This window comes from Tursiops truncatus, chromosome 5 (assembly GCF_011762595.2).
Source record: "Tursiops truncatus isolate mTurTru1 chromosome 5, mTurTru1.mat.Y, whole genome shotgun sequence".
In the NCBI taxonomy this organism is placed as follows: domain Eukaryota; kingdom Metazoa; phylum Chordata; class Mammalia; order Artiodactyla; family Delphinidae; genus Tursiops; species Tursiops truncatus.
The window spans coordinates 105,535,466-105,547,360 of NC_047038.1; the positions used below are offsets into that span (position 1 = coordinate 105,535,466).

Consider the following 11,895-nt stretch of genomic DNA (forward strand, 5'->3'; position numbering starts at 1 on the left):
AATATGTATATATATATATATATATATATACGCATATAAATAAAAATTTTTTTAATTTGGGTTTTTTCCTCTTCTAAATGTTAGGCATGGTCTACTAACAGGCCCAAGGGGAGGGGGATTCCCTTTTTAAGTAGCTCATATCTCTAATGTCTACTAATACTTTCTCCTTTTTTTCCTTCCACCATATGCTGCCCCTTTAGCAGAAGAAAAATAAAAGGTTTTAGATGCCTGCACATTACATGTCTGGGGTACTGAAAGCCTCATGCTTCCATCAAAGCAATATGCTCACTACAATAGACGAACACTAGAAATAAAATGATATTTTAAGTGTGCATGTGGTGGGATTATGGTATTTTTGCTCTCTTCTTTACACTCCTTTATTTTTTCTCCCAATACGTATTACCTTTTTTCTCATTCTGAAGGCATTTTAAAAACATGGTAAGTTAAACATACAAAGCCCTATCCTACAGGACCGTCTGCTAATCGTTTAAGTTTGATGCTAAATAGACACATTAAAGACGTATGATCAGATGCGATCCAATGTTAAACTTTAAATACAAACCACATTTATTCAAGTATTGCTCTCTGTGAATTTCCAACTTTTGCTGTGGGGGGGGGGGCGGGGGGAGAGTCTGCCCCTGCCCTGCCTCACTCTGTCCACTTAAGGGCCAAGACAGGCTTTTCAACACAGCGAGTACCTGAACCTTTCTGTCCCTCCAGGGTCACCCACAAATAAAGGACCAGCCCCAAGTGGAGCCAGGAAGGGTGATCTGAGCAGGAGTCACTCTGGACGTGGCTGCCTTCTTAGCACAGCCTGGTTAGAATGGCATAACAGGCCACAAGAAGGGAGGCACTGGAGGGCTACACCCAGCGGGGACTTGGTGGTCAGAAGCATCGCCACCTACTGTGAGTATCAGAGAGTGAGTTTCAGGAGCACGGGGGACATGCTGGACAAGGAGGTGTGGATGGAGTGCTGGAGAAGCAGCACACACAGGAGGGCTGGGGAAGAGGGGCGTGCGTGCGTGCGTGTGTGTGTGTGTGTGTGTGTGTGTGTGTGTGTATGACACAAAGAGAGACCGAGAGAGAAGCACGGGGCAGTGCAGAGGCATGGGGCTGGGACAGCTGGGGGCGGACAGGCCCGCAGCGGATGCCGCAGGTGGGGCAGAGGGGAAAGCAACCTGAGAGCCAAAGCCAACAGACTTGTCAGGAATTATGAGGAAGAAGACAGGGGCAATCGGCTCTTTGTTTTCTGGTGGGGAGGTGCCACATGTGACGAAGCAGGACTAGCCAGGATCGGAAAGGGTCCACGCAGACCTGAAATTAAGACCAGTCTCTGTGGCCAAACCACCTGGTCTGAACCTCACTTCGTGTGACAAGCTGACTCATCTTGGGCAAGTGACTTAACCTCTCTTTGCCTCGGTTTCCCAGGTCTTCCAAAAGGCTGTTGTGAGGATTAAAGTACCTGACAGTGGTAAGCAGTTTACATAAGACTTAGCTATTATCATCATCATTGTTGAATTATCTGAACTAAGTTCTCTGATCTCCCTGAATGAGGGACAATTTAACTGGCCGCAGGGTGAGGAAATAAGATTTCCTAAGCTTTTATAGTAAAAGAAAAGAAAGAAATCAAAGAGAAATCACTGATTGACTGCACAAAGGCATTCTTAAAGCCACTGTACATAAGTCAAAGCGAATAAAAATAAGAGGGAAATGACAAACTAAGAAAAAAATCTGATACTATTTGATAGACAAAGAGCTAATACCTTCACCTATGTTCTCACAGAAAACAAGAAAAAAACAGTGACACTCAATAGAAAAGTGGGTAAAGGACATGAAATGCAAATTCACAGAAGAAATAGAGAAGGCCAAAAACATGAAGAGTTCCTCCAAAATATTTAATAATAAAGTATGTTTTTAGAAGAGACCAATTACCTCATCTTTCCATTTTGGCTTTAAAAACACAAGTGTGTTGACACTGCGTGTTTATGCCTGCAAACACGAGGACAGGCTAGGGAAGCCGCGTGTGGTACCACGTGTGTCTCTCAGCAGGGCAAGAGAAACCAGGTCAGACATTCACCTCTTAACTTAGAAAAAATATATATATTTTTAAATGTCAGTGGCAGGATCATGGATGAATGACTTTTTGCTTGTGTTTTTCAGAATTTTACAAAAAATGAAGGAAAATGCTTACTTTTCCCGAGTAAGGGAGGCAAACTGAGATGAGAAACAAAACACCATCACTTACCTATCCCACTGACTAAGATTTTGCCAAAAAACGGTGCTGCTGAGACCAGAGTAACACAATGGCTGTCGTGCACCAGGCGTGAGGGGAAACAGGGACCCTGCTTCCGGAGAGCGAGCTGGCGGCACACACCAGGGGCCCTGACAGTCGACACTCTAATTCTATTTTTAGAAACCTATAGCAAGGACGTACCAGATATACAGGCCAGACTTAGTTCATCATGCTACTATGAAAATAAAAAGTTGCAAACAACTTTAATGTCCAACTGCTGGGGAATGGTTTGGATTACGGCACAGTTAAATGATGGAATGTTATGTAACCACTGAAAACAAAGTTTCCCATTAATTTCTAACATGACAAAATTCAGAATTACGACATTATAACAAGGCTCCATATACACAATAATAATTATCCCAAGTTTTTAAACACTTGCATAGAGAAGGAAGAGAATACAGAAAAACGCAAAAAGTGGTCCATTTGGGACAGATCTTGCCCTCCCTTCTTTATGCTTCTGTAATAATCATGAATTCCTTTTCTAAGGGGGAAAAAAAAAGATCTGCTTACAAGAAAATAAACAGCCAGGGCTGGGATTAAAATTTAGTTTGCGGCTCCCAAATCTGGTCTTCAACCTCCTTTGCCAATAAATCTGGAGGAATGTTCCCCATGTGCTATAGACAGATCTGTACAATTTTCTAAGCTGCAAAGTCAGGCTCCAAGAACGTACAAGAAAAACAAACACTGAGCACTGCGCTTGGGAATGTGTTTATTGAGAATGATTTTCTCCAAATGAACAATGGGATGGAAAGTACACTCAAGGTGGTTTAAAGAAGAGCCTACAAAACTGAGCGTGGCCCCCAGAGCCGGCAGAGAGGAACGCCCACAGCTCCGCCCCCATCCCGCCCAGGTGACTACAAGCAACCTCGGAGCCCCAAGCACAGCCCAAGCCCCCAGACCCTCGGCCCCGCTGCAGCCCCCCTGCAGCCCGCACCCAGAGCAGACGTCCGTCCTGCCCAGGATCACAGACCAGGAAGGGAAGGAGGAACCCACCCAAGCCCTGGGACCAAGGCCAAGAAGGGTCTGAGTGCCACAGACAGGGATCAAGACACGCCCGTGGCCCCCTCAACCTGGTGTGAAGACACGGCCGGGGGCACCGGCACACGGGGCAAGTCTGGACGGGAGCCAGGGGAGACTTCGGGGCTGGGGGGCATGTGAGGTGGGGGCACGGCACCCACACACACGGAAGACGGCGCAGCATCCCCAGCCTGACCTCAGGGTCCCCTCCAGACAGCCCTGCACCGAGGGCCCTGCAGTGATCAGTTCCCACCTCTCCTCCCAGGACACATCTGGGAGGGGTCGGCACCACTTAGCTTCGGCTTCCACTTCATTGCAGGGCAGCACGGACGTCCCCGCTCCCAATGTGTCCAGTCTCTCCTCCCCCAGATCCAATGACTTGACTTCCGCTCCTGATTGCATGCCCTGTCTCCATGGCCCGGCCGGCGTGCCTGCCCTCCGTCACTATACCTGCTCCATCAAGCAGACTCGGGCCGCTGGTCTCCGCGCACACTTCAGAGAATTCACGTCACCCTTCAGTTCTAAACTCCACGGGAACAACTTCCAAGTCCCAGGCCCGGGCCGGCCTCACCATGGCAGCTCTGGCTCGGTATCTCCCATCTACCAGGCTCTGCCACGTCGAAGTCCAGGCAACCCCCTCTGTCGGCAATGACCACAGTCACACCTGTCACCTCTTTGATTCTTACTACTGGGCAGTGCTTCACAAGTGCTGCTATTCTAACCACTTGCTATATTCACTCCTCCAGTCCTCACAAACCTAGGAGGCAGAGATACTATTATTACCCTCATTTTTCAGATGAGGAAACTGAGATGTTGAGTAACTCGCCCAATGTTACAGAGTAAGTGTCGAGCTGGGCTCACACCAGCTGCAAAGTCCATGCTGCTAACCACGAGGCAACACGGCCCTGACAAACATAAAAATGAAGCCCCAATTCCCCATCTTTTAGTTACCCAGACTTAAAACCTTGGAGCTGTTTTTTGCAAGCAAAGCCAGCTCCTCCCCTTTACGCAGCCAGGTGCTAAGAAGTCCTGCTGGTCTTTCTTCTACACTGTCTCCTACCTCCTCTTCCCGTCCTTCACCCCTGCTCCTGCCCAAACAGAATCTTGATTACATCACACCTCCCAGCAGAGAAGCAGCCTCCCGGTGAGAAGAGAGCTGGTATCCATTTCTGCCCTCCCCAACCCAGCCTCCAAAACACTAGGACTGATCCTTCAGAAATGCATTATTCACACATTCATTCAAGCACTCGCTAAACCACCACACTGGCTCTTTGTAACAGGTGCCCTGCCCATCTCCATGAAACTGAATTGACAGATACTCAATTACGACCTTCAAGAAGATCACAGCCCACAGGTTGTTTCCCATTTCTCGTACACCCTCCTCTACCCGCCACCCCCTGCCCGGTTCAGGACCCTTCGATAGCATTCCATGATTTGCAGCAGGGTCCCCCAACTGGCCACCCTCAGGCCAAATCCTCCAAAAAGACTTTTCTGTTTGGACCAATGCGCTTTTAAAAATCTGATCCTGAAATTCCTGAGCAGGCAACCTTCCCTTCCTAGTGCGTGTGCTTACTTACTTCCTTGTGTCTCCCACTGAGATCCAGGGACTAAAGTCTAAACTCTGAGTTGGCATACGAGGGCCTTGGCAAGCGGGCAGGACTCTGCCTCTGCCCTCCCCTTCCTTCCCCCTCTTGACTGAGCTCCTTCTCGGTCAGACGACTCCCTCACTGCTCCCAACCATGCCACGAGACCCGGTGGTGCCGGCTGCCCCCTCCCCTCCTCTGCTTCTCTACTCTCCCCCCGCACAAGTTCCTTCCTCCTCGGGGCTTCCCATGGCCCCTGCAAGCTAAGCTGACGTTCCCATCTCTGCAATCCCCTCTACTATGCACTGACTTTAGCACTTGACTACATGGAAATGTCTTTCTCGACAGACCACAAATTCCTGGTTTGGAATGTCTGCGATTTTCTTATTCGGTATCACTCTCATTCCATTTACTTAAATGAAAAATGCATGCTTTTTGTAGAGTTTAAGCAAAAATTGAGTAGCATAAAGGAGGAAAAAAGAAATCATGCAAAATCCCATCACTCAGAAATAAGCAGGTTCTCCCACTGATTATTTGGCAAACCTTACTCTTTAATGTCTTTTTAAGAACCTATGCATACATAAGGATGGGAGGACAGATGATGGGAGAAATTTAGAACACCAGGACCATGCATTATTTTTAAATATAAATTTAAGGCTCAATTTTATTTGAACTTAGAAGAAAACGAAGTAGAACCAAAGGAATGCCAACTTTCAATAACTGCTTCTTCTCCACATGATACATTAATTGCCTAAGGATCTCTCTAAAGTTAAGAAAAAGATGGTGAAAGATATTTTCGTAGGTTTTCACCCTTTTAAACTACTTGTTTCAGTTTTGCACAGGATTGGCTAGCTACCAAGAAAGATAAAATTAAAACTTACTTTCACTTACCTTTCAGTCCCACCCCGTTTTTTGCAGATTTTATTACTATTTTTGTTTTGTTAAAGTTTTAATATTTGCGATCCACTTTGCAATCATAACTGCCCACTGTTTAACCAAAGTTCTGGATATAAAATGGAGAGAAACCTCAGAAGACCTTTAACACAGCTTCCTCAAACTTCTATCCTGGTTGGCTAAATTTCACTAACTTCATTTTTCAAGGAAGGCTCCCAAGTTCATTTGAGTTTACAGATGAATGTCTGCTGCTTTCGTGCCTGAGCGCCAGCTTCACTGGACATAATGTTCGTGTTCACATTTTCATTCTCTCGAAGATACTGTTCCACTGTTCTCAGACATTCGATGTTTCTACAAAGTCTGAGGCAAGCCTAGGTGTGTCTTTCTTGATTTTCCTGCCTTTTCAGCACAATTCTTTAAGCTTTAAGTTCAACACCTTAACCAGATGTGCCTATGTCCAATATCACACATCAGCTTTTCCTGGTGTACACAGTGTGCCTTTGGATCTTTAAATTCAGTTTTTCACTCACACTGGCAAATTTTTCTTCTATTACATCTCTGAATACTTTTCTGATCCACTATTGGGCCATTTACTGAGACAATCATTATTCTGATGTTGGACTGTTTTTGTCTTTGTCCCCTTATCTATCATCATCTTTTCTCCAAAATCTAAAATCTCTTAAAATTTTTCCTCCACATTCACTCTGATTACCTCAAAGCCTTTCCTTCAGGTCAATAAGGCAATTTTCGGCCACTGAATAGGTAATGTACTGTCTACATTTATTAACTTAACTTTACAATATCTCTTCCAACCTCATCGTAGTGTATTAATTTGCCTTTAAAAGCTAGAATTTTATTGAATTCACAGTCTATAGTGTGAAGCATTTTCAGAGTTCCCTTCAGGTCTCTGGATATGTTTTCATCTAGATTGGGATCTTGGTCTGTCTTCTGTACGTTCTACTCCTTTCCTTCATTTTTTACTATAGTATATTTGAACAGTTGCGATGCTATTTTTTTTCACTGTGCTTATGCTAATACACAGATAGCTCTGTCCTGCTGTGAAGTAGATGAATTCTCCGAAATCCCTTTCCCACCTTTATCTGGGAACTTTAGTTCCTATGAGATACAGGGCTGGGTTCTGCTTTCTAGACACTTTGCAGTGGCCTACACAGTGGGAAGGGAAAGAGCTGGCTGGGCACAGGCTTTGCCCTCTCTTCTGGGATTCTGTCACACCAGGGCCCATGCACTGAAGCTAGAAAGGCATCCCTCTCCTGTGGATCCTGGATAATGCTTTTAACTCAGCAAGATTTTGCCCTAAAAATGGATGTTGGGTAACAACTGGAGAGGCAAGATATGGGATCTGGTTCTACTCCACCATCTTTACCCAGGAGTTAATCCACTTGCTTAAGAACAGCTTCTCTTGAGAATAAAAACTATCTGATATCACCAAAAATTGTTTTAGTATCTCCTGTATAATTAGAAGATAAACTTTCTGAATACATGAACCTCACCAATTATCAATGTGGATTCAAATACATAGCTATCCTCTTTGAGAAGTATGAAATACAGACGTACAGTTAGATATTTGCACTCGAAGTCCTAAACTTGGGTTTTGTTCTAATAGGCAAGAAAAAAAGGAATACAGACCTCGACTGAAGGTACGTCCTGCTTCTCAGAACATACGTCTTCTTTAGACGCTTTGTGAATCTTCTTTTCTGAAGCAGACCTTGTGTCAACCTTTTTCAAAGTTTCACAATTGTCTACTTCATTCTTGACAGGCACTTGCTGGTTATTCCCTTGAATAAATAAAAATGATTCAATTTCTAGCTAATTATTTCCATTCACATTCCCCATAGTTAAATCTTCTTCCTACACCAAACAATCTCATTTGATTTAATGAGATTTAGACTTAAGGACTGTTTTGACATCCACAATGCTCTAGAAATTTATTTTGCTTACAGGTGAAAATGTACTTATATTAAGAGTTTCACAAACAGTCATTAAAAGAGGTCATGGGGAGAAAGAGCAGGGGGCACACCATCATTCATAGCGGCATTATTCATGAAAGTCAAAAGGTAGAAACAACCCAAACGTGCATGGACGAATGGAAGGATAAACAAAATGTGGTAAATACCATGGAACGCCATTAGGAATGATTCACTGTGCTACAGTGTGAATATAATTAGCATTACTGACCTGTACACACAAAAATGGTTAAGATGAGGGAAAAAAGGAATGACGTTCCGACACATGACACAACATGGATGAACCTTGAAGACATTATACTGAGTGAAATAAACCAGTCACAAGACAAATATCGTGTGATCCTATCTGTGTGAGGGATCTAGAGTCATCAAATTCATCGAGATAAAAAGTAGAATGGTGGCTCCCAGGGGGGGCGGGGACGGAGTACGGGTAATTATTGCTTAATGGGTACCGAGTTTCTGTTTGGGATGATGAAAACGTTCTGGAAATGGATGACAGCGATGGTTGTACCATGATGTGAATGTACTTAATGCCACCGAGCTTTACAATTTAAAATGGTAACTTTCAGGTTCTACATACTTTACCACAATTTTTTTAAGTTAGGGGAGGGAGAGAGGGAGGTAAGATCTTGGGTTCTGGTCATGACTCAGACACGAATTAGTTTTACTAATCAGAAGTCAGTCTCTTAAGCTCCCTGAGCTCCAGTTTCCTTATTTATGAAATGACAATACCACTTCCTCTGCCTACCCTGACTGACTGTTATGGAGCTGCAACCAGAACAGACAGAAATATAAAGGGTCACCACCAAGAGACACATGAACTGCTGGAGGGCAGGGCCTTCTCCTGCAGGAAACGCCCACCTGCCCTGGGAACAGCACCCGCGGGGTGAGAACCAAGTGCGAGACAATCACGCTGGCAAGGTCTGCACCGGCAGGAACCACATCTGAAACGTGACCTTTCCTTTTTTTTTTCAAGTGACGTAATTCCTAAGTGTATTTCCTCTTCTATCTTTGACTTTGACGTATGGTCAAACAGACTTCAACCCCATCGTAACTGGGTTCAGTGATCTAATATGAATCAGAAAGGATTTCAGTACCTTCCCCTTTTTTCTTTAACTGAAAATCCCTCACGACACCTTGGCCGTCTGAGAAAGTGTAGATGCCTACGGTGCAAATACATCATAGCAGAGCAGGCTGCCGGCTCCCATCCGGCCCTGCTGAGGGGCCTGGGGCTGCACGAGGCTCTCAACCCAAAGACAGGAGGGGTCAAACGCCCTCCAGACCCTGCAATCCTGAAGCTACAAATCAAGCTCACTCAAAGCAAGATGCATACATTTCAACAATGATGCTTAAAAGGTAAGCATTCTTTTATTTTGTTAACGGAAAATTATGTAAATATTACGTAGCCATAAAAATGCTGGGGAAGCATAAATTCCTCTGCAACACAGATTGGGTGTGAGACGCCCACAGAGGAAACCATCCAGGACCGCGAATGAGCCAGGAAAAAGCCAAGAGCAAGGGAGACAGGGGTCCAAACAGAAAAAGACATCATAAACAAAGACATCACTTCAGATGCCGGAAGCCATCGGTATGAACGGAATATAGATATTCTCCTCCAAAAATGTGCTGTGACTTTCCTAGGGTCTTAATTCATGAGAAAATGGTTTTCTTCAGGCCAAGAATCGCACTAAAAGTATTAGCCATCAAAGTTTCTTAGGAAGGATCCAAATTTAATATCCAACACTAAACTACCCCCTAAAAAGGGATAAAGCACAGACTCTCCGAAAATTACTAATGCCTATTGTGGGGGCCAAGAATTAGGACCAACAATAAAATGAACTCAAATTCAGCCTTTGAGAAATTCTATCACGACAATATTCAAGAATTCAGAAATACCGTGAGCGTACACTTCATTTAAAAAATGGAGCCATCCCGTGGCATCCTACTAAGTGTGCTTACTCACAGCATTATACACTCTTCTGCCATTTATCTCACAGAGTAGGAGTATTTGAGCCACAGAGATAACAAAACAAATACAAGAACAGGAACAAGTTAACGGGCCAGAATCCTGCTTGGATTTCTACTGAATCAAATCTAATTGTATGATATATTTTGAGTAAACCACTAGATCTTCATTTCCAGTTACTAGTATCTGTGCAAATGAGACTATTTTTTGAATTTCTGCAAATATTGGTATTTCAGAAATTTTGGAGGTATCTATCTAATTCAGTGAAAACTTTCATGTGCTATTAATTTCAAGGTTTTAGGGTATTATTAAATTTAAAAGTTCATTATCCTAAGCAGAAACAACGAAAAAATTGCTAACTATTCCTGAGGCCAGAAGCAATTTGCCTCTAGCCCTAATTCTAAGTCTGTATTATTTTGATCATATAATGAAAAAGTAACAGTTATAAACAGTTTGAAAAGAGACAAATTTCACCTTACATGACACGTAAAGCCCTGCTGTTGTCAGAGCATCAAGAGACTCTGGACCATGTAACACATGCTTGGAAGGCGTCGCTGTTTCAAGGTTGTTTGACAGGCTGATGCCAAAAGACAAGTCAAGAGACTGCATTTCTATCGGGAATTTTAATTTATGATTTACTACAGGCCTCTCAGGAGGAGGCAGGAGAAAGAGCAGGAAAGGGGTGACACATTTTCTGTTATTCAGAAAACACTCTGTTTCTCCACAACAACAACGGTGAGCACGTAGCCAGAGCCATTAATATACAGCCTGGAAGATTTCGTTCTCACACAAGAAGTTACCCTCAGAAAAAAAAAAATTGTCTCAGAATAAGAAAAGGCCCAGTGCTTCAGGCATCTCCAGGAGTTCTGGAGGGTTCGGGATGCCATTTCAGGCACTCTCGGGAGAAAGGTCACCTCCCCAGTCCTCCTTCCCAAAGGCAGTCTTGTCACTAGACCTGGTTCTAAGAACGTCTGTGTACTTTGGGAGAATGGCTAGAATGTGGCACAGACACTGACTGGTTTCAACTGAGTGAGTGGAAGTTCCCGAGGGGCCATCGGTTCAGCTCGCAAGACTGAAGCTGTTTTCTTCAGATTCTAGAAAGGATCTTAAGATGGAAACACAAAGTGAAATCCTTTTCAAAATAAGAAAAGAACTGATGCTCAAAGTTGGAAGGGAAAACTTGGAAGGTTCTTACGTTTTTGGTTTTCTCATTCTTGAGTGTCCTTTACACCCTGTGACCCCCTGCCTGTCGCCATCTGCCAGCTTATTACAATGCTTTCCTTCAAATTCTGACAAAGGAACCCTGAACCCTCAATATGACCAAAAGACTCCGTATCTTACCTTCAAACTACAATTTGCTTCCCCTAAATTTCTCAGTCCTTTCTTATTTTTAAAATTCTCAATTCTTTAAAATGTTTAAATTGTAAATTGACGGCAGGCCGCTTGTTTACTTTTTAACCTCTTTGATATTTTCCTAGAACAGTGATGTAAACAGAAAACAGTCAGAACCAAATACATGTCAGTGAATGGATTTCCCTGTGAGGAACCTCCTGCTGACAGATTAATTCTGGCGAGAAATACAGGGCTGCAAATTAGCACCTTTGAATTTACTGGTATGAACATGGTGGAAAGCCAAAGTTCTTTCATCAAATCTTATGTGATCTGACCAGCAATCACCCTGATACTGCTTAACAGGCTGACAAGTCAGCTAAAGAGCAGTTTTAAAAAAATTCTTGAAGTGAGAGATTGGTTTTCATTTAAAGCATCATAAGCATACCAGTCATCTGTACAGGGAGGAAAGGTTCGGGGCGGGTTTGCCATCTACAATGATACAAGCAAACCCTATGTTTGTGGGTTCCCTTGTTCAATTTACTCACACTTGCTGAAGTGTTATTAGATACTATATGGTCATCCAGGCTCAACTACGGGCATTAAACAGCATGTACTGGACAAGAGTATCCAGGAGCACCAAGTCGAATCCTCTGACCCCCCCCGGCATTACATGGCTGGCCCACGCCCTTCAAAGAGCTCTGATGCAGCAGAAGGCCTTCCCATCCACCCGCCCACAAGGCCACAGCCCTTGCGTTCTGCAGGCACATCTACCCAGATGTCTGATGGATGCCCTGGACCACAGAAGACGCACTTCTGGAGGAG

The 11,895-nt window shown here is 44.0% G+C and overlaps 1 protein-coding gene across 12 annotated transcripts in view; it reads right to left on the minus strand.

The window, feature by feature from the left end:
- The window catches only part of TMEM131L (transmembrane 131 like), a 171,282-nt gene that overhangs the window by 17,843 nt on the left and 141,544 nt on the right, over positions 1-11,895 (minus strand). For all 12 annotated transcript variants that reach the window (XM_073805480.1, XM_073805478.1, XM_033857249.2 and 9 more), the window contains one exon: positions 7,438-7,586. In XM_073805480.1, coding sequence (XP_073661581.1) covers positions 7,438-7,586 — 149 coding nt within the window. The remainder of the gene's footprint in view (positions 1-7,437; positions 7,587-11,895) is intronic.